This window comes from Pipistrellus hanaki, assembly GCF_964339955.1.
Source record: "Pipistrellus hanaki genome assembly, chromosome: 1".
In the NCBI taxonomy this organism is placed as follows: domain Eukaryota; kingdom Metazoa; phylum Chordata; class Mammalia; order Chiroptera; family Vespertilionidae; genus Pipistrellus; species Pipistrellus hanaki.
In genome coordinates, this window is record NC_140503.1 from 11,416,606 (window position 1) to 11,443,612 (window position 27,007).

Genomic DNA, 27,007 nt, shown 5'->3' on the forward strand with positions numbered 1-27,007 from the left:
GGAACATCATCATAACAATCCAATTCCTGAATTTCCTGGTGAATTTCTTGTGACTTCATTTCTTTCAGAATCAGTAGACCAAATCTCTCATGTTTAGCCTAAGGGGAACTTATTTTCGGAGAATGCCTTATATTTCACTCAGAAGGAAACCTGTAAGTAGGTCTTATTTTCGGGGAAACATGGTAGTAGGCCTTAGTTTCAAGACCCTCATGCTTTACTTAAAGAGAACAATCCATTAGCAGCATAAGACAGGTGCATCACCGAAGATGTGGGCCCTGTCAAATACGCAAGCTAGAATGCACAGTCCCTCCTCTGAGCTTCCATGGCTGACAAATGCCTGTCATAGCCATGCTCACCACTTATTGAGTGCTGATGGCAATAAACATCAGCTAAGTACTGAAAGAGGTAGGTACGGAATTTATCTCCATTTTTCAAATGAGGAAACTGAGGCACAGCCTAAGGTCACATGGCTTAGGCACTGAGGCAGTGTAACCTCAGAAGCTGCCTACCCCAGCTACGGTCTCACCAGGTACATTGTTTTTTCTTTTTTTCTTTTTTTTTTTCTTTTTTTATCCTCACCCGAGGATATTTCCTAGAGAGAGTAGAAGAGAGAGGGAAAGACTGGGAGAAACACATTAATTGGTTGCTTCCTGCATGAGCAGAGCCCTGACCAGGGAGGAGCCTGCAACCAAGGTACGTGCCCTTTCCTGGAATCAAACCTGGGAATCTTTGGTCCACAGGCTGATGCTCTATCTACTGAGTCATGGCTAGGGCAACATTGCTCTCTGCATGCCGGTTTCCTTCTTGGGTGAGAAGACTGTCTCTTGTTTAGTGCTATATACCCAGCGTTGCCATTGCAGAAGGCGCTATTTGATAATTGCTCATTAAACTGAGCTGGGAAGGGTCTGAAGGAAAAGCTCGGAGGGGGAGCTGGAGAGGGAACCATGAGGTGAATAAAGGGATTTCAGAGCAGTGGCAAGGCAAGGGGGAACCCAGAAGTCACCAGCGTGCAGAGGCCCACTGTGGCCTGGCGTCGGGCTGCCCTCCCTCCCAGCAGCTCTGCTGCAGTGCCAGAGCTGGAGCAGGATGGGAACAAGCAGGGGGCATGGCTGGAGGTGAGGACAGGAGGGGGCAGGTACCAGAGGGAGGCACAGCATGGGGCCCCGCCTCTCGCCTTAGCCCCCAATGTAACAGAATGGCAGCTATCGGAGCAGCTAAAACAGAAGGGACCATCAAATAGCAAGTTAGCCAATGCTGTCTTTGTGGCCTGTGGAAGCTGAGGAAGAAAAAAGAAACAGAGAAGGCCAAGTGTTGGAGAGGCTGTGGCGAAATTGGCACCATTGAGCATCGCTGGCAGGAATGTAACATAGCTCAGTGCTCTGGAAAACTGTATAGGAGTGCCTCAAAAAGTTAAGCACAGACATACCATACGATCCAGGAATTCTACTTCTAGGTACACCCCAAAGGACTGAAAGCAAAGACCTGCACAGATTTTTCACACCTGTGTTCCTAGGAGCATTATTCGCAGTCGCCAATAGGTGAAGCAACTCTAGTGTCCATCAACAGATAAATGGATAAACGAAATGCAGCTCATACATACAATGGAATATCATTCAGCCTTAAAAAGGAAGGAAGTTCTGACAAGCTGCAACATGCATGAATCCTTAAAGACGTTATGCCGAGTGAAGTAAGGCGGACACAGAAGGAAAAGCACTGTGTGAGGTATCTGGGGCCGTCACATCAGTAGGACAGCGGTGCCTGGGGCTGAGGGCATGGCGAGAATAAGTTCTCATTTTATGGGCACAGACTTTCCATTTTGGAAGATAAAAAACATTCTGGAGATAGTGGTGAGGATGTTTGCATGACAAGGCGAATAAGCTGAATGCCACTGAATCGTATATTTTTAAGCAGCTAACATGGTACATTTTATGTAATGCATATTTCACCACAACAAAAAGTTAGGGATAAAGTTAAAAGCTGAAGCAGGCTTGATAGCACCCCAGTAATTCCTGGGGTTACCTCAATTGAGAGTCTCTTTGAAACTATGTGACTATGGCCAGGACAAAAATGTTAATTCCATGGGGAAAAGGGCCCCCAAACACCATAGAAACAGCGCTGATGGGAAAAGCCAGCATTGCTCTATCCCTTTATATTCCACTTTTCCTGAGGATGGGAATCCTTTTTGAACATTAAAAAATATTCCTCAATCCCCACAGAACAATAGAACCTTTGGTACCCACTCATTGTGGAAACATATCAAGAGAAAAATATACTATCGCCTTTTAAAATGAACTTAAGCCGAAACCGGTTTGGCTCAGTGGTAGAGCATCAGTCTGCGGACTGAAGGGTCCCGGGTTCGATTCCGGTCAAGGGCATGTACCTTGGTTGCGGGCACATCCCCGATAGAGGGTGTGCAAGAGGCAACTGGTCGATGTTTCTCTCTCATCGACGTTTCTAGCTCTCTATCTCTCTCCCTTCCTCTCTGTAAAAAATCAATAAAATATATTTAAAAAAAAATAAATAAAATGAACTTAAGTGATGACAACCCCCCTTCTATACATTGGGAAAAGGGCAGTACATGTGTGAAGGAGACAGTCTTTATTCTCTCTGCCAGCTATGCTAGATGCACGAAAGGATTCTCGGGTCCTTTAAAACAGCATCTCAGGCTCCTGGGGACCCACCGCCGCCAGAGGGAGAAACACACCTCTATACTAACGAGAGGCTAAAATTCAGCAGTAAACTCTAAGACACAGTTCAAAACCGTTAGGTCAAAAATGATGTGATACACAAATGCAGCTCTTCTCAGAAAATAGAAAGCAAAGCATTTCCCCCCAGAATTACAGAGTGCATTTCTTCTACCTAGGCTGGATCCATGCCGGCAGACAGCTCTCCTTTACACAAAGTCACCAGAGCCCGCTCAGCTGTGTGACCAGGCTGTGCCTGGCAGGCTGGCATCTCCCAAGGGAGCTGCCTCTTTAGGGTAGAGGTTCCAAACACTGGCACGCCTCCCAGTAATGATGTATTCTAATCATTTTCGTTTTCCTAAAGCGAAAGTTCTAAAGCTACTTTTTATGGACTCCTGACACACCAGTCATTTAGAAATATCACCCTAGTGCAGTGGTTGGCAAACTCATTAGTCAACAGAGCCAAATATCAACAGTACAACGATTGAAATTTCTTTTGAGAGCCAAATTTTTTAAACTTCAACTTCTAATGCCACTTCTTCAAAATAGACTCGCCCAGGCTGTGGTATTTTGTGATAGAGCCACACTCAAGGGGCCAAAGAGCCGCATGTGGCTCGAGAGCCGCAGTTTGCTGACCATGGCCCTAGTGTAAGCCTGTGGATCATATACCAGCTCAGTGATGGGCAGATGTGACTAGATAAAGGCATCTCTCAATTTTTAGGAACCTCAGTTTCTAGAAGCTACACTAGAATGGTTTATTACTTGCTTGGCTGACACATGTAGCATGGGGTTAGATGTAAGAGAAAAACTTGTTGTTGTTTTACATTGATAAATGTAATTTTTTATTTTATTTTATTATTTTTTTAAAATAAATTTTTATTGTTCATATTATTACAAATGTTCCTCCCCCCCCCCCCTCCATTGCTCTCCTCCACCAGGTTCCCACCCCACCCTCTGCCCTTTCCCCACCCCCCATTGTCCTCATCCATAGGTGCACAGTTTATGTTCAGTATCTTCCCACATTCCCCTCTCCCCTTTTCCCCAAGAATCGTCAGTTCACTCCCCTTCCATACCTCTGATTCTATTATATTCAACAATTAATATTGTTCATCAGATTAAAAAAAATTTTCCTTGGTTTTTAGATTCACTTGTTGATAGTTACGTATTTGTTGTTCATAATTTTTATCTTTATTTACTTTCTCTTCTGAAAGAACCCCCTTCAGCAATTCATATAATTCTGGTTTGGTGGTGATGAATTCCTTTAGCTTTTTTTTTTTTATTAGTGAAGCTCTTTATCTGACCTTCGATTCTGAGTGATAGCTTTGCTGGATAGATTATCTTTGGCTGTAGGTTCTTACTATTCATCACCTTGAATATTTCTTGCCATTCCCGTCTGGCCTGCATGGTTTCTGTTAAAAAATCAGCTGACAATCATATAGGTGCTTCTTTATAGGTAACTACCTTCTTTGCTCTTGCTTCTTTTAATATTCTCTCTTTGTCTTTTGCTCTTGGAATTTTAATTATGATTTGTCTTGGTGTGGTCCTCTTTGGATACCTTTCGTTTGGAGTTCTGTGCGCTTCCTGGACTTGTAAGTCTAATTCTTTCACCAGGTGGGGGAAGTTTTCTGTCACTATTTCTTTCAGTATGTTTTTGCTCACTCTCATCTTCTGGGACCCCCATAATTCTGATGTTGGTTCGCTTGAAGTTGTCCCAGAGGTTTCTTACATTATCTTCAATTTTCTGGATTCTCTTGCCTTCTAGTTTCTGTGGAGGAGTGTCTTCTGGCTCTTTATGTTCCAAATCTTTGTCTTGATTCTTGTGATCTTCCATTCTGTTTTTAGGATTCTGTATAATATTTTTTATTTCAGACAATGTATTCTTTTTTTTTTTTTTTTTTAACATATTTTGTTGATTTTGTACAGAGAGGAAGGGAGAGAGATAGTTAGAAACATCGATGAGAGAGAGTCATCGATCAGCTGCCTCTTGCACACCCCCTACTGGGGATATGCCCGCAACCAAGGTACATGCCCTTGACAGGAATTGAACCCGGGACCTTTCAGTCCCCAAGCTGACGCTCTATCCATTTAGCCAAACTGGTCTCGACCAGACAATGTATTCTTTATTTCTTGTTGATTCCTTATTAATTCTAGTTGATCTCTTTTCATATCTTCATAGGTCTTATCGATCTTTCCTAGGAAATTCTTGAAAAACCTTATAAGCGTAGATTTGAACTCTATATCCAGTCGCTTTTTGTCCTCCATTTCTTTCGTTTGTGATCTATTTCATTGTCGCATTTTGCAGTTACAGATGGGGCGGGGTTTCAGGGCGGAGCCTACAGCTTTGGCTTCCGTCAGCCCCGCCCTATGCGGCTCCTGGGTCTCAGGGTCCTTCAATACTTGCTGCAAGGGCCTCTGAGAGAAAGGAGCCCTCAATTTTCGCCTGCTACCAAACAGTCTAGGCTCTCCTCCAATGAGCCCGGAACTGGGGTTCAGTTCAGTTGGTAGTGGGATTGGAGGTGGCGTTCAGAGCAGTCTGGAGCCCCTGTCTCCTTCCTGTCAGGGCAATTCCGCGGCACAGCCAACCGTCCCTTCTCTGCGCGCAATATGCGCACCACCAGGACCTCCTTTCGCCGCTCCCCCGGGGTTCCGCCTTACAACCCAGCTCCCTCTGGATGAGCCTGGGTCCCCGGGGTCTGGCCTAGAACTGGGGTTCAGAGCAGTCAGAACTGGGGCCCACAGTCGGAGCTTTTATCTCCTTCCCGCTAGGGAACGCCAGCCAGGCACTCAGCCTCCCTCCTCTCCGGCTCTGTCCTCTCCGCGCGCTGCTTGTCTCCGTACCTTGGGCTTTTACAGCTCCTCTGTGCTTCCTTCTGGTTTTCTCCTTGCTTCTCATTGTAGAATTTCCAGTCAGTCGACTTTCCTGTAGTTCTGGGTAATGTCCATTTTATATTTTAGTTGTATTTTATTGAAATTGTTGTATGCGGCTGCGGCTAGGTGTTTACTTGGGCAGCCATCTTGGATTCTTTCTCAATATTCTGATAAATGTAATTTTTTAAAAGTAGAGTTCTACAAGAGGGCAAAGGATTATTATTCGATGACGTCAGCGGTGCCTTGCTGAGGACCCACAGGTGGGTGGTGAGGGGTGACTATGGGAAATTGTCCACCTGGTAAGCTGACTCTAGGATACTAATAGAAATGAGTGCTCGTATTATTCTTGCATCAAAGTTGTAACCCAAAAGTACCTGGAAGTTTTAGAAACAGGCTACCGTGTGGTGGATTGAAAACATGTGGTGGCCCCCAAATGCAAAGATATAAGCCGCTTTAATTACTCAAACCCATGGGATCGTGTCTTCAGTGGGCACAACCTTGGAGAGAACGAACCCAGAAATATTTCAGAGACTTTCCTCTAGTGGTTTTCAACCTTTCTTTCTTTTTAAAAAAATATATTTTATTGACTTTTTACAGAGAGGAAGGGAGAGAGAGAGAGAGCACTAGAAACGTCGATGAGAAACATCGACCAGCTGCCTCTTGCACACCCCCTACTGGGGATGTGCCCGCAACCAACGTATATATGCCCCTGACCGGAATCGAACCCGGGACCCCTCAGTCCGCAGACCGACGCTCTACCACTGAGCCAAACCGGTTTCGGCGGTTTTCAACCTTTCTAATACAGTTCCTCTTGTTGTAGTGACCCCCAACCATAAAATTATTTTCGTTTCTATTTCATAACTGTAATTTTGCTACATTACGAAAATGATTTTATGGTTGGGGTCGCCACAAGAGGAGGAACTGTATTAAAGGGCCATGGCATTAGACAAGTTGAGAACCACTGCTCTATTTGGGTGACAGCTTTGGAGGAGTTTCTTCACCACGTTCCTTGAGTTTAGGACTGAGTTAAACACCCGGTGGGAATTAAAACCTTGGTGCTGACTCCCTCAAACTCCAGGTTCTCCACCCACTGAAGGAAAGCGCTGAGGCAATCCTGGGACCCAGAAAAAGAAGTGTGGGTTTGAGGGCACCACCAGCTGCCCGGGCTGCCCCAGGGCTGGGCTGTGAGCTGTGTTTCCTCTTATTGTCAACAATGAGTGGGTTGTACGAAGTGGACAGAGAGCAGGGTATTCATCAACTTCTCTCTTCGAGGTGGGTCAAAACAAGTCAGCTCTCGGGTAGCACCAGCCCCTTTTAGAAGCCCACCTTCACATTAGTCACATCGTGGACATGAGCAAGGAGGCATTTAAATCCTAGATTGAGCCTGGCTGCAGTGGCTGAGTGTCGACCTATGAACCCGGAGGTCACAGTTCGATTCCCAGCCAGGGCATATTCCCGGGTTGCAGGTGGCAGCCGATCAATGATTCTCTCTCATCATTGATGTTTCTATTTCTTTCTCCCTCTCCTTCCTTTTTGAAACTAATACAGATATATCAAAAAAACTAAAAAATTAAATCAAATAAATCCTAGATGGATCTCCAGGAGTAGAAACATCAAGAAAGAGATGTTTGCCAAGAACAACCCAGTATTGGGAGACAGAACAGGTGTGTAGGAAAGAATCGGAGGCTATGGTCAACTCAATGTATGGCCTGATGACACAGGGCCAATATGAACGTGTTCTCATCTTTATCTGTCCCAGATCATACCAACCTTTCACAAAGACTCTTTTGAGTCACCAGATGCTACCCCTGCCTCACAAGAGAAAGATGGAAGGAAGGAGAGCGGAAAGACTCAGTCTGGCTTGAAAACCCTCGCTCTGTTCCTTATGGCTGGGTGACCTTGGTCAATGTGCACCTCCTGGTCTCATACAACGAAGAGGGTGACATGGCCGTTCTGAGAGGATTGCTGCACAGCTTACTCTCAGCAAAGCCCACAGCCAGAGTCTGGCATAGACTAAAACCTCGAAGCAGATTTGCATCTTATCTCTAGACTCTGAGACAGAAGTGCCATAGTATTCAGTCTGACCTCAGTCAAATCCTCTTGGACAAGTGACAAATCCGAGTCTCCCTGCAAAACTCCTGACACACAGAGGTTTAGGATTGACTTCCCAGAAGTTCCACACACTTTCTGGGGCACTCGCAGCCCCACCACCTGGCTTCCCTCCATACTTGTTTAGGCACAGCCCTGATGTGCATAACTAATTCCTCAGGGAGCATGTCCTCTGCTATTAGGACTGGACCTTTGAATCCAAAGAGCTGAAAACAAGGGTTTTGATCTTCCTGAAATAATAATCTCTTAAAGTGAACCCCAAGCTAGCTCAAGACTCCTTGTGAGGAACAGAAGCCTCCTGCAAATGTGTCCTTCAAATCTCTCCTCCACTCACGGCAGGCCCGTGGCCCAGGCCTCCAGGAGTCCTTGGCTCCCCCCGCCAGCCCCTTCCTGCAATCCACAGTGATTGACTAGCTCACTAATTGAGCATCATTAGCAGATTGAGATCGTAGTCACCCGGTCTTAAGTCTTAAGCACTTGGCAGGCTCTGAAGTCCGCAGGGAATCGTGGCACCAATAAACCTAGCCTAATGTGTGATTATGTGTCAGCTACACCCCCGGCTCCTTTGGCTTCAGAGGCAAATGAACATTTCTGCGGCGTCCTTGGGGGAAAAGGCCAAGGAAGAAAAAAGGGTCCCTTAGTTACAGAGGCAAAATCAGAAAGCCCGCTGACCCGCCAGGGAAAAAGTGGCAGCTGCTTCCCACCAGAGGCCGAAGTGCAGCTCAGAGCAAGGAAATGGGATCCAGTCCAAAAGCAGACCAGTTTCCCTGCAGCCTCCTCTCCAGTGACAGTTGGCCTGGCCCCACAAAGGAGCCAGCCCGCAGCAGGAGACACAGAGGCTGCCCAATCTGCTTTGGGACCCAAGATCAACCCTTCGGAATCCCAAATCATTATTCTTCACCCGCCAACTGCCCAGATTGCACTTGGAAACCTGTGCAATTATTTTTACTGTGTATGACATAAATACTCAAAAATCATCTCCAGGAATTCGAATGGTATATTCACATACACCTAAACTCCACGTTGGACTTGTGGCGTGGACTCATACCCCTGACAGTAAGTATCAGTGGCCCACCTGGATGAGGAGGCGGGATTACTGGTCGGGGTCCAGACTGTGTCCCCAACTCACTGTGTTGCTCAGGCAAGTCACTGAACAACCCGCAGGCTCCAATCTTTGGGTGCGGGATGAGTCACGTTCCCCTAAGAGCCCTCTACAGGTCCTCTGTTCTAAATGCTAGGGAGCCCAGGAATAGTCCCAGGGGACAGGCCCAGGAGATGACTAGTGCTCACCAATTTCCCACTCCGCCCCCTTCCTGGGGAGCAAACCAAACCTTTCAGCACCCCCTTTGCAGTTGGGTGGGTCCATATGCTTAGTTCAGGCCAGAGGCCAAAGCCCTTAAGAGCCAGTGTGCAATGCCTAGCTGCTCCCCTCCCCAAGCCCTCCTCTCCCCCAAACCCATTAAAGCCTTGAGAGCTGCCTGGGCCGCAGCAGACCCTGGCAGAGGGTTATTTGTTACCACAGCACAATCCAGTCTCCCCTAAGTGATTCAAGGACCCCAAAGGTCACCTGGCTTACGACAAATGGAGGGAGGACAGCTTCCCAGTAAGTGGCCCGTATGGCTAGTGTCTGTGACCCCTGTGGCCCATGCTGCTATTTGTTTCCCCCCGCTAACTTCTTTGCCGACAGAATTCAAATTTAGCTCATCACAGGGATGCAGTCTGCCCCAGAACTGTGACATAACAAATCAAGTGGGTGCTGCTTTTTAAGCCTCTGATTGCCGATCGTTTGCTGTTCAGCAATAAAAATCCAGCGACGGGTGAGATAGCGAAAAGTCCCTCCATCACCAAAGCTAAAGCTACAACCACTGATGAGCTTATCAGCAATAAAGTGGACACTTTAATCTCCCTATGCTTATTTCCATGTTTATTTCTCAATTATTAGTTCTGAGCTTCAGAGGACAGAAAGGTGTTTTCTTTTATTCACCCCGTGCTAACCCCAAGCATTTTGTCGCTCTGTAGCCAGAAGCATTCCTACATAATACAGACACCCTCAGCAACGCCGCAACATGAGGCTCAGATGTGGGAGAAGGCCCTGAATCTTGTCACTTCAGAATACAGGCAGCTGGAAGGCTGACTTTATATTTTATCTTTACTCCAGGAAAAATCCTCTCTATCAATCGCCCAAAAACCACAAGAGATGAAGTGACTGGCTTAACAGTCACTGAGCAGGTGAGAGAACAAGAACAACGAGCTTTCTTCATGGGAACCAGAAATCCCCAGCCGGAGTTTTGTTGTTTTCAGTCCTCAAATAATCACCTAAGAGTAACTGGCCTTTTAGACGTAGTTTAAATGAATGGCAGGAGCTGGGAGGTTTTCTAGCAAGGCGGCATGCAGCAAGCCAAATTGCTGTCTGTATCTCCAGGAAGTGCGCTTCTATGGCTCCTGGAACTCATCATTCCTGCCAACAGCGCCCTCCACTGGGCTGCAAATGTCTACCTTGTATGCTGCCAATTCCATGATACGCCACCCTCAGCTTCCTGGAACGGAGTGGCATCAGCATAAAAATGAAATGTGAGATTTTTGAGGCTGTCCCAGCGCCTGTTGAACTAAGCATGGAGAGGCAGCTTTCAGGGGAAGGAGAGCAGTCCTCTGCTTGAAGTTCAAAATACATTAGGGGGAAACGCAGTCCCTGGATTTGGTAGCTGTGTCATCAAATAATTGCAACCTCTTTCCTCGATTAGAATGCAGTCCCTCATTTTTTTTTTATTTTTTTTATAAAAAAGAATTTCAAAAGCTCGTAGTCTAATCAGTTGTTTTACAAATAAAGACACCATGATCTAGAAAATTTACTTAAATATAAAAATGCTGAATCTCCATTTGAATCCTGTTCGTCTGAGTGTCTGCTCCGCCAGGTTTACTTTTCTGTAGCCGTGAGGGCTAGAAGGGCTCCTCTGAGACCTGTTCCTGGAGCCAGGGTTGCCCTGTCTGGTTCAGGCAGACCTGAACCACTGAGAAGCAGAGAAACTGAGTTCTGGCGGTTTCCATGGTGACCACTGAGCCGGGTGCATGCTCTAACGAGGCTGGCTGACTAGCCCGCACTTAGGGAGTAAAGGTTGTGGGGCATTCCGGGAAAAACCCACATGCCGCTGAGCTGCTCGGATGGCATGTGAATGGGCGGCTGATAGACACACAGCTCTGAACTCTATGTGTCTGGCCTCATGCCAGGCTCTTTTCCATACATTAATTCATTTAATCATCACCAAACATTGTAACACAGATTAGAATTCTATCCCCTTTTGCTAAGGAGTAACCCGAGGCAGCTCACTCAGGATCACTGAGCTTATTATATAAAGGTGATCCTGATATATAAGCCTTATTCATCCACTCTGACAAAGTGGAACTGTTATCACAAAACTAAAGTAGGGAACTCCCGGTATGCTTCTAAAGAAAAGCTGGTCATGATTGCTTGTCTCAGAGGGAAAAACAAGTTCAGACTTAGAGCTAACCACTGACCTACTAGATTCTGAAAATGATCTCAAAATGTCATTTTAAAATATTAAGTCGTGAAGAGAATTCCCCAGTGGAGGTTTGGAACACTTGAACATTAGGTCAATAACTAGAAAAAGAGCAGAAATGACCCTACACCAAAGCAAAGCAGGTATTCTGTGAAAGCATACGAATAGGTGTGCGTTAAAGGGCCTTGGGAACCTCAGTCCAATCACATCTATGTCAAATGATTGTCTTTGATGCCAGGAATGCCATATTTAGTAAATAAATTTTGCTTGAGTTGAGACTTTTGTCCCTTGTTTAAAGGTAAGTATTCTTAGAAGGAAAAAACAAACAAACCACCAACACCATAACAGTCATCAGCGCCTTAGTATCGTATTGCTGAGGGAACACAGCAGTGGAAGGAGAAAGAGGGAGGGGCCACGGGGAGACAGATACAAAGGTGCCCAGAAAAGACAGGCTCTGGAAGAGATCCCAGAAGCCAGGATCATCCTGACGACACCGAGCTGGCCAATAAAATGGAAGAAAGAAATTCCAAAAACAAAATGGATGAATTTACAGTTTTCTACTTCATTGCAAATACACTAAGGACTCATCTTCATCTTTAAGAAGAAACGGAGTGTGCTTCATGTCTTCACAAAGTCTGTGCTGGCAAATCCATACTTAACCCTCTGTGTTGTGGTTCCAGAGATACCGCTCTACAGAAAGTAACTACCGAAGAGAAGAGTTTCGGCACAGTGCTCCTGCCTGCCATCAGCCACACAGGAAATGTGATCATAACATCGGACTGTTCTCTTAAAAGTGGTAATGATATGACAAGACCCTGATGATCCCTCCCGGATCCCGCCGGGCTGAAGCCAATGGGGTCTCCGAGGTCAGGGTGGACATAGAGGCAGTACTCACTCGAAAGACCTTCTCCACTCTTGCAATGCTTTTCCCAAAGATGGTTCCAAGTTGGTCTCCAATTCCAGCCAATAAGAAACCAAAGAGTGGAATTCCAAAGATGGCATATAAAATACAAAAGATTTTGCCTCCTTCAGTGCTCGGAGCAATATTCCCATACCCTGGTGAGAGATATTAAAAAGAGAGAGGGAAGAGTGGTGAGGTAGCAGAGAAATTAGAGTACAGAACCAAAGACCCTACAGACCCTTTCAAACCTTCCTGCATCCCCTCCCCAAAATGTGATGAACTTTAGGAAGTGGCACCTCGTTTTCAAGGCCCGTACACTTCAGAACACTGTCCCGTCGCTCCCTTTCCTTCTTCGTTATCAACAGTTTTAAGGAGATCCAGGTTTCTGGGATCTAATGTGTTTAGTTAGATTACTTTTTAGGAAATGTGTGGTCACCCAAAATTGCATTTCTAATGGAAAGCGGAAGTATCCATTCTAAAAACACCAAACCTCCTGGGCCTGTCTGGTCTAGGAACATTTGCACACCTAAGAAGGGTTTGCCATTGTCATTTTTAGATTGGAAATGAGCCCCTCCAGACTGGCTGCCTTCAACACTTGCCTTCCCAGGGTCATGGGTGCTCCCACTAAGGAGGCCATGAGGTCTAGCACAAATTCAGAAAAGGACCCAGGGGCCACACAGCCCTACCTGGGGAAGCCTGAAAACAGTCAAGAGTTGGGAAAGGACAGTGGCTCTTCTTCTCTCTACTGGGAATCCTGCATCACCTCTGAATCCGGCCTATCCTCCCACCCACTTCTTGCATCAGGGGATGTCAAGTGCTAAGTAAATGTGTGCTGGTGGAATGGATGTTTACAGATAAAAGAAACCCTTCATAGCCAGATCTGCTAGTATGTTTGTCAAATAATGCTTTGAAAACACCAACATCTTAAGACTGCAGCAATTACATACCAGTAAGTACCTGAGGTATAGTGAATAGTGTCCTTATTCCATATGGATGGGACTAAAGACAGTGGTGTTGGAAGGAAATGGCTTATGGCAGTAGCACAGTTTGTATGGAAATGAGTCTAGATCATTTGTTATTCGTTTTCATGTCAATGATTATCTAGGTAGTCACCTAACTATCCTCCGATATCGGGGTGACTCATGTGAGGTCTGTTTCTAAAGCCGTCAGTGGGTGAGTTATTGGGTTCATGGTTATCAGCATGTTGTGGGTGCAGCACAGAAAAGAACGGCGTTGATGATTGGTCCATCAATCCTCCTCCTATGCATGTGGTGAGCTCACTGGTGCTTTCCGCCCTTGAGCAATGAGTCACCTTGCTATTTTCCTTTTCAACTTTCCACTCGGATTCATTCAAACCTCTTATCACAAGCATCTAAATCACAGTTGCTATTTCATCAGGGAGTGTTCAGCCAAGTCTCCTAAATCTCCATTTCTTTGACTCACCACCATTTTGATTTAATGGCAAAAAAATCAACAACAACCAACCCTTGGAACTTTTTTCTGGTGCTTGGACACAATCCTTTTTCTCAGCATCCCCCTCTACAAGGATCCAATTTACATAACATATCCCTCTTGGAGAGGGAACAAATGTGCCTATACAGTTTCACATTATGCAGGTTTAAGGTTCCCTCTCGGAAACATTCTAGTACCTTCTGGAAACATTCATACTCTTGCTTGGCTGTCTCATAATTGCCTAATTACTATCAGGGGATCTAGATTTTCTTTTAGTCTAATAACTTGGAAAAAAATATACTGCAGACACCAGCAAACAAACCTAGGCTTAAAACCTGCTGACTATGCATCTTTGCAGCCCTGACTAGTGCTGTGCACCCTTCTTCTTCCTCTCAGAGAGGACCTGCCCCCACCCCTGGGTCAGGGGTCATCCAGGGTCATCAGGAGCATGAGAGAGAAGTAAGAAGACAGAGGCTCCAGATCCAATTCACCTCACTCTACCCAGTTGTCCTGAGACTCACTTAGTCACAGCAAACCCTGGTTGTGGAGGGATTCAAGGACAACATGGGGGGAAATATCAATGAAGTGTCAAGTACCATAACAATGCAAAGTAGTATTATCATCATTGGCTCCTTATTTACTCAATGTTTCACAGACAGGAACACTAAAATAAAAGTAAAGCAAAGTTCTTAGGTTAGGGCACTAGTGAAGTGATATTTAAGTATATCTCTAAGCATATTTAAGGGCATAGAGCCATATCAGACACACAGTAATCGCCATTCCTGAGTGACGCTGTACTTTGTGCACGGGTGTGCGCATGCGCATTTCGGTCCCCTGCCTCCAATGAACTCTCTGGGAGCGACTGCTGCAGCTTGACCGTCAACACTGTGACTCTAGGCAAATCCTAGAACTTCCATTTTGGAACTTTGAGGCGATAGGAGGCCCACATTCCTGGATTCTTGGCTCCAGTTCTACCCGGCCTGTTGGACTGTCCTGCCCAGCCTTCCAGAATGCTTGGGAGTACTTTGAAGGGAGGCTTGAGGGCTGTACGTAGGTTCTGGAATTAGAGATAATGTGCATTCTTGTCTGGTTCTTCCGCTTATTAACTCTCGGAGGTTGGCAACCTCCCTAACCTTTCTGCCTCCTGCTCCTCATTTGAGAAGTGCGGCTACTCGATAGCACTCACCTCACAGCGACTGAAGGTGAAATGAGTTGCCTGTGAAGATTAAATATGTGTATGTGAAGCCCGAAGCACAGGAGGCGCTCAGTAAGCATTAGCGATTATCAGCTCGTGGTTTCCAGTAGGAAGAAATCACTTCTCAGCCATATGTCTCCAGGAAAACGAAGCCCCGGGAGAAAACAGATGGTTGGCTCCTACTTCCCCTCCGGAAGCTCTGCTGTTCTCCCACAGTGCCAGGGCACAGGACAACATGTACCTCGGGGGCTGGCTTACTGACCTGGGCGGGCCCATGGCTGGATTTGGGGTGCGGGCACCTCTTGGTGCAGCCAGGGGCTTGTGAAAGCTGGGAAATGAGAGGGGATACACAGCCACCAGAGGAGCAATCAATGAGGCAGACCGAGCCCAGAAGACTGGAACTGGATTTAAGTAAAACAAAAGACATCCAAGGAGCTACTCCATCAGCGGGCTTCTGGTGACTTTCAAAGGAGAGGAGCCCAGTGAGGACAGTTTGTGATGTATGAGAAGGACCAAGGTGGGGCCTGGCGTCATGGACCCCCAGCTAGGAAACAGTCCCATGAAGAGAAGGCCGATGTTTAGGGAGGACGTATGCCCCAGGAGCACACAGATGATGCTCCCATTTGCTATTTACGTACCAAAGTCACACCTTTGCCAATCCACATGCTATGCAGGCCTGGTGTGTGGTGCCAATGTGTGTTCTAAAATCAGAATGTCTTTGCACACAGGGCTGGCTTGATGGGTGTGCAACCTGTGCAATCAGAAGCCCCATTTCGAAGGGCCCCGTGCTGTGGTAGTGCTCTGCTGCTACCATTTTGACATTCTTATTCATTTCTTAGCAAGGGGACCACATTTCCTTTCTTTCTTTTTAAAAAATACATTTTACTGATTTTTTTTTTTTTTTTTCAGAGAAGAAGGGAGAGGAATAGAGAGTTAGAAACATCGATGAGAGAGAAACATCAATCAGCTGCCTCTTGCACACCCTCCCACTGGGGATGTGCCCACAACCAAGGTACATGCCCTTGAATGAAATTGTACCTGGGACCTTTCAGTCCACAGGCCAATGCTCTATCCACTGAGCAAAACCGGCCAGGGCAAGGGGACCACATTTTCATTTTGCACGGGGTCCCGCACATTCTGTAGCTGGTCCTGCTGAATGAAGCTACTAAACTCCATTGCTTCCTCACTGTGAGATATTGGGCACGTTACTTAATGTCTTTGGGCCTCAGTCTTCCCATCAGTAAAACGAGGCTAATAAACAGCACCTGCCTCACGTGGTTAATGAGAGGTTATGAGAAGGCGTGTGGAGCACAGAGCCTGGAACCTAGCAAGTGCTCAGTGAGCTCAAGTCACAATGTCTATTTCCAAAATCATGGGTTAAATTCCCAATCGAGCGCTGGTTAATTAGAAATAGCTGCGCAGGTTCCTTGGCAGGCATAGCTCTTAAATGAGGCCGCCAGGCAAGTAACACAGTTCCTGGCTGCCATCTGGAACCTGACTGCGGGCTCTCACTGATGTGGGCGGAGTCCGGTGACTCAATCCAAAAAGGCCTCAAATACTAAACTCCAGTTGCCCTTGGGAGCTGCTGGTCAGAATGCCATCACCTGCGGCCCTTCTGTTTGTGATTGTTTATGGGGAAGTCTGCACACAAGAGTGAGTGTCATGGTTAGAAAAGCTAGTTACTGGGTTATCTTGGTAGATAACCAAGCCAGGAGTCCACATTCAGGGGCAGGTGGGGCTTTTTCACATCAGCATTCGTTAGTGAGAAAGGAGACAGGCACAGGGCAACCTCAACAAAGACAAAGCTGAGTCCATTCTTCCTCGCAGCGGGGCTCCTGGCTTGGAAAATGACTAAATGTGTTCCCTTTGGCCCCTTATAAATCTTTCTGTATGTCTGAGTATAAGAAAGCTTTCTAAAAAAAAAAAAAAAAAAAAAAAAAAAAAAAAAGACGCCCTTGATCCATTCAGATAAAAGAGGCTTCTGATACTGAGTAGCATCAGTAGTATCGCTGCGTCTCAGAAAAGAATCTATTATTCCTCCTATCTCTGCCTACATTCTAAGCAATGAACACGTTTTTGTGGGTCTGAAAAGTACATAACCTCATGCAGCCCATGAAAGTCATTTTGGAGAGCAATTTGGGGAGCCAGTTTAAAAGGTCCGTGACCTTTGATGGCAATCCCTTGGGGATCTTTCCAAAGAAAACAACCAACGATGAAGACCACACCTCAAGTACAGAAGTTTTCATGGTGATGCTAAAGGAAGAAACAGCTTCAGCCTCCAACAATATGGGGATGGTAGAAGCCATGGGACCCACCAAAGATTGCTTTTCAGAGAAGCTTAGTAATAGGGGACATGTTTCCAGTAATATGTTGTAGATGAACTCAAGCAAGCAGGCGAATGTTTGTGCTTCACAAACAATGAAAAGACAGCTCCTCAGCTCCAGCTTCCCCCTGCCTGCTTCCTAAATTGTGAAAAATTTCCCAGGAAAAACTAAAAGGATCAGCGAGTTCTGATTTTCCTTAGAAGCTTTGCTACCCCACATGTGATGAATGATGAAAAAACCCATTATTTCCTCACCTATTTATTCTACTAACATTGTACTATAGTTCTCTTTAGAATTCTCGAACTGTGTGACTTTATAAATATTCTCCCATTTGGAGTTAAAATGTAGCCATTTTTTAGCCAGCTAAATGGTGGCCATCTTACAATACATTACTTTTGCAATGTATTTAGAAAGAGGGACAAAATAGCCTTTTTTCATTGAATGGAACAAGGACCCAATCTCTAGCACTAACACTGAGCCATGAGAATGAGGTAGGCTTATGGTGTGGGTTGGTTTTATAGTCGTTTCTTGTTCAACATCCACCTTCCTTCATATTTTGGGGAAAGGTCCCAAGCCTTTGCCTCGGTATGACACGGTGTCCTGCCTCCCTCTATAGAGGCAGTACCTTTCCACGCAGCCAGGACACAAGCACAGAAACCCAGAAGCTTATCCCATGGGATGCTCTGTCTATGACTTTAAATCTAGAGTAAGTGGCCCACAGGAGGTAGGCGATGGCAACTGCAGTGTCCAGCAAGGTCAGACATACTGTCTGGCCCTCTGTGATCTCTGACCCATGAATGTGTGTTAGTTAGTATTTTTCAGTCCCGGATAATAGAAAACCCGATGCAGACTGGCTTAGGCAGAAAAGGAAATGCATGGAGCCTGGTAAACAGGAGTTTTAACATTTATTTTGTAACACTTCATAGATAGCTCCATCCAAAGCTCAAAAGATGTGAAAAGAAGCCTGTTTTTCATATCCTCCCCCCACCCCCACTGCCCCTTTCTTACTCTGCTTCTTTAGCTGAATTCCAGGCATAGCAATTCATTAAAGAAAGAAAATGACTGGCAGGGTCTTGGGCCCATCTCTTTCCAGATTTACTTCCAGTAAGACAGGAAGACATTTCCTCCAAAGGTCAAGTAACAGTCCAGCAATTGAGGTTCTTATTGGGCTAATCCCAATGAGTGAAGAGATCTCATGTCCATCTCTTAACTAAGGACGGTGGTCACTCACATGCAATGTAATGGATTTCTTAGTCTAGAGAAGGTGATTCTTCCCCTGAGACGTGGAGGCCAAGAGAGGAGAAAAGGACCATTGAGGAAATGGTTGTCAGAATAAGTAAATGGATGCCAGGCATCAGAAACCAAGGACTACGTGTCATTTGCACAAACTCAAAGATTCTAGAATTAGCATATTAAAAAGGCAGGAAATGTAACATATCAAATGTTTCTCAGAAAGACCATTCCTTTATCACATAAGGTCTTGTGGGCCAATGAACACAGTTGTTCAAGAAACCAAGCCCCTGGTTCCTAAGGAGTGGACGTGGTAAGTACCATAAGGACTCATACCAGTGCAGCTGTCGTGTTTATCAATGCATCATACAGACCCTGATTTAGCCATTTTTACAAAGTGAGAAAATTTGAATTTTTCCTGCTGGGGCTATGAGCTTGTCTGGAGTGTCTGAATAGGCTTCTAGACCACAGACCCTAGAGTAACACACACCTCTAATATCTGTAATAGCTGATCTTAATAGATAAGCAGATTTGCAAGTGTGAATCTGACATATGATTAGATCAGGATTCTTTTTAAAAAGAACAGTTCTCTTTCATTCCCAATTTTCTTATGGCACATAACTTTCTTGATTGCACCAATGTAGAAACAACACAGGTCCTAAAGGCTAGGTCTAAACACAAAAACAAAATGCTGTGCCTCTAAAACAACCCTTAGCCTCCTAAATGTACACCAAGAAGATGTGGATCATCAAAGCTGTGCATCCCGCCAAGGGAGGCACACCCATAGGCACCTACTTAACATGTGGTCATGAAGGACAAGGGAGAGAAGAGCCTCCTGATGGCGTAGCTGGTCTCGGAGAGCAGCAGATGGGGGAGCTCCTTGCAGGTGCTAACGAAGGAAGCCTCCCCTTGCAAGGGCAGAGGGGCCTCCCAATGCCTGCCCTTCGTTTCTATAAATGGGCGCTGCTGTGCGTTTCCCATTCTTTGGAATGAGAATTTTTATTGACTTCACTATTGTGTTGGGGAAGATACCTGTCCAACTCATTTTCAGCAGAGCTGGGAGAGGGATATCATCTAGCAATTCCACCATTTAGGAAAAGAAAATAAGGAGAAGAAATACAGAGAATGGCAAAAGAACCCGTCAGTTGCAAATCTCAGGAAGTGCCAGCAAACATTCAATTATGACGGCGAGGGTGTTGCCTTAAGCTTCGAAAGAGATGCCTTTTGTTTGTAGCAGGTGTGGATATAGGTTGAAGAGGGATAGCAGCTTAAGCCTCCCCACCCCCCACCCTGCAACCCTCCCTGCTTAATCTGGTCCAAAAAAACAGATGAGGCAGAACTATTCATAGAAGAACACAGATGGGCCTGCCGTCGCTTTGGCAGCAGGAAGGAGAGTCTTGGGATGTGCTACCTGAACAGCTAGCTACCTGCCTCTCCCTGCTCGCCTCTCCCCAGCCCCATTTAAGATTCAGCAGATAGCTGATACAGGAAGATCCAGTTTGTTTGGTGTCAAGTATTTAAAAAAAAAATACACAAAAAAACCTGGCCCAGGATAAATATTAAAATTCCCTTTTTAAAAAGAATGTGAAAAGAGCAGCAAAACTTACCAAAGAATGGAAGACATTCAGTAGAAAAATGTCGCCCCAACCCGACAAAATTGTAACAAACTGTGAAGTCATCGCCTCTGAGCATTTCCACAGAGAAACCACAAAGCAGCAATGCAAGAAATGAGGAAAATAGTAGCGGGGTACCTAGTGAAGATGAAATGGGAGCTAATGGAATTCAGGAAGGGAATAGGAAGGAAAAAAAATCCACTAATGATCATGAAATGATAATAAAATTGGAAGGAACAGATGGCAGAATAGGCACTGTGAAGAACACACAGAAAAGGGATAGAGAAGACAAAATTACCAAAATGAAAACCAAATCTGAAGCGTTGAAAAGGCACAGAGGAAAATTACAGACATAAAATACAGGCAGAAAAGTGATAATATATGTGGAGTTGGAATCCCCAAAGGACAGAGCTAAAACCATACAACAGAGAAAACGTTTAGCGATGACAATCAAGAAAACTTTCCTAAAATCAAAGGAACAAAACCTAGTGGTGTTATCAGATGAAAGATAAAGACATAATCTTTTGCGTAACTGGGCAAAACATCGAGTTACTTACAAAAGGGGAAAATATTGGGCTGACATGAGATTTCTCCACAACAGCATAAACATCAGTTGAGAGTGAAACCACCTACAACACCTTTGAAAAACATGTGAACCAAGGATATCATTTCCAGCCAATCTGCCATTCAAGGGGCAAGTTATTTTGAATAGCACAACACCCTAGGGAATATTACTCCCATGAGCCATTCTTAAGGCAACTATTTGAAGATGAATTATAGCTAATCAGGTGAGGATGAGGGAAACCATGGCAAAAAGACTCAAGATGAATACTGACATTTAACTGAGAACTACAACTAAAATAACTATCAGGAGAACAGAATGTAAATGATATACCCTGATGTTATAGAATGACACAGAGAGTAATAATAGATAGCAGAAGAGGGAAAGGAGCAGGATGCTAAGTTTACGTTATATTACAGCTGAGAACCAAGGGGCATCATCTAAAGAGGAAAAATCAGCTGAAGTATATTTAATCATTTAAAAGTAAACAGTAAAAGGATGGTGTCCAGAGGGCGATGCCATTGTCCATAATAGGGAGGTATTAGATATTGCTTAAAGATTAGAACACTAAGTTGTTACATATTATTATAATTATAAAGTTAATCCCTAAGATAAAAATACAAAACTCCCCAAGTATCAGAAAAAAGACACACAAATATTATACAACAAAAATTGCGGCAGGAAAGAAGTAATTATAGATCACCATATGATCAGTTGTGAAGAGCACTTATCTAGTCCAAGAAATGCAAATGTTCACTTTTGATCTAATTAAACGACAGTGGGAGGACAGGAGGATGGGAAGAGAGCCGTCTCCAGCGGAGTGGATGAAAAAGAACTAACTCCTCACCTTCCCCCACAGGAAGTCAAGACATAATCCCTAAACCTGAACATTCAGGAAGTGGCTACACGAGTCAGTCATGGAGATAAATATCGAAACAACCGAGCAAAAGAGAATAAAGTGGTTGCCCTGGGGAGGCGAAAAACTGCTGTTTTTCATAAACAAACTTTCTAGAACATTTATATGGTTCTTTCATATATACCATTAATTAAAAGTACAATTTTTAAAAAGGAATTTGACCACAACTGAGCAGTCTGAGTTCAACTGCTTAATTCATGATTCATATTTGGATTTTTTCACTCGAACCTTGTCATGAGGTCCTTTCAAACTAAAGGTTCTTGAGTCTCCCACTGTGTGTGTGTGTGTGTTTTTTTTTTAAAAAATATATTTTTATTGATTTCAGAGAGGAAGGGAGAGGGAGACAGAGATAGAAACATGATGAGAGAATCATTGATCGGCTGCCTCCTGTACACCCCACACTGGAGATTGAGCCCACATCCTGGGCATGTGCCCTGCTCTGGAATCAAACCCATGACTTCCTGGGGCATAGGTCGACACTCAACTACCGAGCCATGCTGGCCAGGCTGGTTTATTTTTTTTTAAAATGATTTTGAGAGAGAGAGAGATTGATTTCCCCCCCACTTACTCATGCATTCATTGGTTGATTCTTGCATGGGCCCTGACTGGCCACTGAACTGCAAACTTGACTATCACCAGGACACTAACCGACTAAGCTACCCAGCCAGATGCCTTTTATTGAAAGCCACTACTACCACTGCATGAATATGACAGTGTTTCATAAGCCTCCTTGCGGCTTTAAGCTGCCACGTATTCTGCGAGGACAGAAGTTTGACAAGCGCCATTCCTCAGAATGGCCTGCAGAGGAAGCGAGGTTGGCAAGCAAACGGGTTACCTATGGTGGTGATGACAGTTCCAGCGAAGAAAAAGGCACTTCCGAGGTCCCAGTGACTGCTGTTGTTGGAGGAGTTTCCTATGGGACTCACCCCTGCGTTGTCAGCGTCAAGGGCATGCTGCAAAGAGAGAGAGAAAGCGTGAGGCTCGGGTAAAAAAGTTAAAGGAAAAGAATTTTCCGGCTCAAGAACCTGCAGGGAGTAATATTCCCTGAGGGTACAGTCACTAAGAGAAACACTGTACATGCACCAATTAAAATGAGAAGATGCGTTGTAAGTGGGGAAAAGTTAGGGTATAGAGCAGTGTTTCCCAAACTTCTCTCATGAGGAGAATGACCTGGTGGAGTTGTTAAAATACAGATTCCTGAATCCCAGCTACGAAGTGCTAAACTAGAATTTTTGGGAACATATAGGTAAAATTATATACTTAAGCTTAGAGCACTAGTTAAGTATACGATTTTACTATATGTTCCCAAAAATTCTAGTTGGGATTCAGGAATCTGTATTTTAACAACTCCACCAGGTGATTCTCCTCATGAGAGAAGTTTGGGAAACACTGGTATAGACTCTATACTAACATGCCATTTGTGTATAAATTGTAGGCACAGGTTTATGCAATCTAGCCCTGGGTCATACAAATTGCATGCATATTGCTTTGCAAAGGCATAGAAGGGTTGACTAAAGATTGTCACCCAAAGTGGTCATTCCTGAAAGACAGGCTTTCTTCAGCTTTTGACTCTTTTCTGTTTGTTTGAATGTCTTACCTTGAGCTTGTTTCAGGAGCACAGGAGGCAAGAGTTTGGGCTGCTAACTAGCCCACCCCGGCCCTGCCTTTCTAACTTCAGAACCTTGTGGAAGCTATGGAACCTCTCTAAGCCTAACTCTTCTTTGAAAACCGGGGATGATAATACCTTCCCCACAACTGGTGGGATTAAATGAAATGGTCCCATGTAATGTACTTAGTTAGCTCCATGCCCTCCACCAAGTCAGGGTTTAACTACAGCCAATGTCATTTCACTGTCTCCCCAACACACAGACACCTATTGCTTCTTTTAAAAATAAACAGCAGTGACTCCTAACTGACTCACTGGATTTGGAATCCCACACCTCTTAAAAAATTCCCCCCAAATTGGCCACATTGATGATACTACTAAATCCTCCAGCCCGGGCAGGACACTGCATGAGACAGGCCCTCACACTCCTGGGCCTTTGTCCACGCCCTCCCCAAGCGTGCTCATACTTCAGGGTCTAATCTGGGTCTGCTTTTTCCGGGAGGTATGTGCAGAATAAAGTGAAGATCTCTCAGCAGCCCTTCTAAGCTGGACCTGGTCAACCCTTTCAGGCCAGAGGAGAGGGGAGAACAGGGAGGAAGAGCAAGCAGGTGAGCTGGGGAGAGGAAGGAACAGATGGCATTAGCAGAGGGAGGTGACATAGAGCAACTTCTAGACCAACTAGAGATCCTGTTCCTGGCGTAACCCAGGTGGAGTCTACAAGATGCGATTAAAAAAAAATAAAAAAAAAATATATATATATAAAATATATTTATATGTTACAATGTACAGATGCCTCCCATTTTCTCCCTTTTTGCCCCCCTTCCACCCAACTCCCGCCCCACCCTAGGCCTTCCCCAAGAACCAATATTGACATGTGATTATATAGGGTGTCCTGAAAATGTATACACACACTTTGAATAATTATAACGGCAGTGTTTATTAAAATACATTTCATTTTCAAAATTGAGCTAACAGCTATTAAAATGGGTATACATTTTTGGGGGACACCCTGTATTTATCCTTAAATAATGCCCTTTAAGCTTTGTTAACACAGACATGGTTGCCACAGAATCAGATCACAAGTGAAAAAGTGAATCAACCTTATATGTTGCCTTTATGAACCTGGGATATTTCAAACTCTTTAGGTGAGGGATCAGCAACCGTTTTTCATAGAGCACTAGATAATAAATATTTTAGGCTTTTGGGGCATATTTATCCTTTCAGTTTACAAACCCTTAAGTAGGCAAAGACCATTCTTAGTTCACATGTTGCACAAAAACAAGCCATGGGCTGGATCTGGCTTGCCCCTGGACGACTGACTGGACAATAGAAAAAAAATCTCCTTTTGTTAAATCTTTAGTTGATTCTTCCCTTTCTTTAAGAACATGAAGTGCTATGCTGGACACTGCTTCTAACATTAACCCTGGCACCCCAGAATTTAAAATCCAGCTGCATGGTGTGCATAGAGGCTGTCTTTGCCGATGGTTTAAATTGGTCTAATTGACAACAATCATCAGGGGCTCTGCTCTGTTCTGCTGTAGAGAAAAGACAGATGGCAATCCTTTCTGCTAATAAAATATCCATTTTCCCTACGCTGTGAGTGCCACCGGGTCCAGCAATAGGCCCCAACTAGTGTTTATCTCCTCATTATCTATTCAGCGCTGATGGGCCCACCTGGGCACAATACCTCAGGAACAGCTCTGGGCCTCAGGCACTTAGGTGACCTCACATCACGCCATCAATAACTAACATTTCCAACTTCTATGAAGCTGCAAAGAGAGCTTGGTTTCAACCAAGTCTCCCTGTGCTGAGTATTGCATACAAACATCATAACAGACCCCGTGCTGCATATAAAAATACAGATTTGCAGCAAAGATAAGCAGAGAGGATTATTTGCTTCAAAAAAAAAAAAAAAATAAATCTGGATTCCTTTTCAGTCTCGTTTTTTTTTTTTTTTACCCCTGAATTATGCAATTTATAAACAAGTAATGTAAAGTATTTATAAATGCAATCTCTCTATATAAAACCCTAATATGCAAATTGATTGAACGGCAGAACAACTGAACAACTGGTTGCTATGACATGTGCTGACCACCAGGGGCACACTCAAAACATGGCAGGCATCGGCTGTGTTGGGATGGTGGAGCAGGTGAGCGGGGGCATCAGACCAAGGCGAGGCACCAGTTGCTGACATTGGGGTGAGCCTCTGGTGGTTCCTGAAAAGTCTTTGTTCCCATGCACTATGGTCCTGCCTGGCACTCGCACCCACTGCCAGCACCAGCCTGTTTGTACCCACTGCTAGCACCAGCCCCAGTCCCGATTGCTAGGTGCCATCAGCAGGTGCGAGCAGCGACTGCTGGCCCCAATCGCCTCTGAGGGCATCTCCATCTCCCCCTGCTCCTGATGAGTGATCAGGCAGCAGCTGCCACTTGCACCCACTGACAGCGCTGGCCCTGCTTGCATCCACTACTGGTGCCAGCCCCAACTGCTCCACCATGTCAGCAAATGCGAGTGGGGCAGGCACTGCCGTCAGCATATGGGAGCAGTGGTGGTGGGAGCCAGGCTGCCAGAAGACCGGACAGGGCCGCAAAGGGAGGGGCAAGGCGAAGGCATGGAGGATGGGCCAAGACCCTTCCCTGTGTCCACTGCAGCCTCGTGAGGATCATCTGTTTCCTCATGTGGCACCAAAAAGGAAGCCGTGCCTTACCACCAGTTCCTTTCAAGGTGCACCAATTTGTGCACTGGGCCCCTAGTTTACAAATACTTTAAGGAAAGTATCAATTGAAAGGAAAAGAAACTAACATTTGTTGAGTGTTTACATGGAGCCAGGGACTATAGGAGTGTGATTTCATTTTATCCTTTGCACTTTTTAAAAAAAAAATATATTTTATTGATTTTTTACAGAGAAGAGGAGAGAGGGATAGAGAGCCAGAAACGTCGATGAGAGAGAAACATCGACCAACTGCCTCTTGCACACCCCCCACCGGGGATGTGCCCGCAACCAATGTACATGCCCTTGACCGGAATCGAACCTGGGACCCCTCAGTCCGCAGACCGACTCTCTACTACTGAGCCAAACCGGTTTCGGCCCTTTGCACTATTTTTGTGTTATTCTATGTTATCCTTTCTACAACTTGCAAAAAAGTAAAATTATCTCCCACTTTGGTGGTAAGAAAACATACTCAGTAAAGTTAAGTAACTCACCTTAGGTGACACAGCCAGGAAGTGGAGAAGTCAGGATTCAAAACCTGATTGGACTCAAGCCATGGTTTTCCCTTCTCCTTTGCATGTGGTACCCAGAACACACTCCTCTCCCACAGCCATGCTGGCCTCCAGACAGAGATGACGGGGAAGGACTGCCATCGTCTAAGAGTTTAGGCAGAAGGGACCTCCCAAGGGATCAGTTCTAATTAGATGAATTCCTTGAAGTGGAAACACCAAGCCTTATTTGGCTCTTGGAGCTGGTAACAGCTTAACTGTGCTGCATTAAAAATTAAGTTTAAAAATAAATAAAAAAAACATTGGAACAGGTTGATTTTATACTCTGAGAGGGAGGGAACAGAATAAAGAGAGAATAATCCCTGAAAGGGACAAAGGAAAAAGAGAGAAGAGGTGTCAATGGACACGTGGGAGGTTCCAGGTCAGTTCCAGCATTGCCTGGGACTTAATTTTTTATTTTAATTTTTTTTAATTTGAGAGAGAAAGAAAGGGAGAGAGAAACACAGATATGAGAAACATGGATTGACTGCCCCCTATACACACGTTGACTGGGGATTGAACCCCAAACCTGGGGATGTGCCCTGACTGGGAACTAAAGACTCGACCCCTCTATTCATGGGACGACACTCAGCCAACTGAGCCACACCAGCCAGGGCTGCCCAGGATTTTTGCCAGTATCCAGCTTTAACTATGTTGTAAATTCCTCTCTTGTGCCCTCAAGTCTTCAGTAAAGTGGGTCTACAGCCGAATGCCTTTGGGAAGTGGTTCTGTGGAGATTAAATATAAGCACTGTTATAGGCACAGTGGGGCCAG

The 27,007-nt window shown here is 45.0% G+C and overlaps 1 protein-coding gene across 3 annotated transcripts in view; it reads right to left on the bottom strand.

The window, feature by feature from the left end:
- The window catches only part of KCNK10 (potassium two pore domain channel subfamily K member 10), a 108,689-nt gene that overhangs the window by 25,413 nt on the left and 56,269 nt on the right, over positions 1 to 27,007 (bottom strand). For all 3 annotated transcript variants that reach the window (XM_084884212.1, XM_084884214.1, XM_084884213.1), the window contains exons 3-4: positions 22,205 to 22,322; positions 12,072 to 12,232 (exon numbers count right to left, since the gene is read on the bottom strand). In XM_084884212.1, coding sequence (XP_084740338.1) covers positions 12,072 to 12,232; positions 22,205 to 22,322 — 279 coding nt within the window. The remainder of the gene's footprint in view (positions 1 to 12,071; positions 12,233 to 22,204; positions 22,323 to 27,007) is intronic.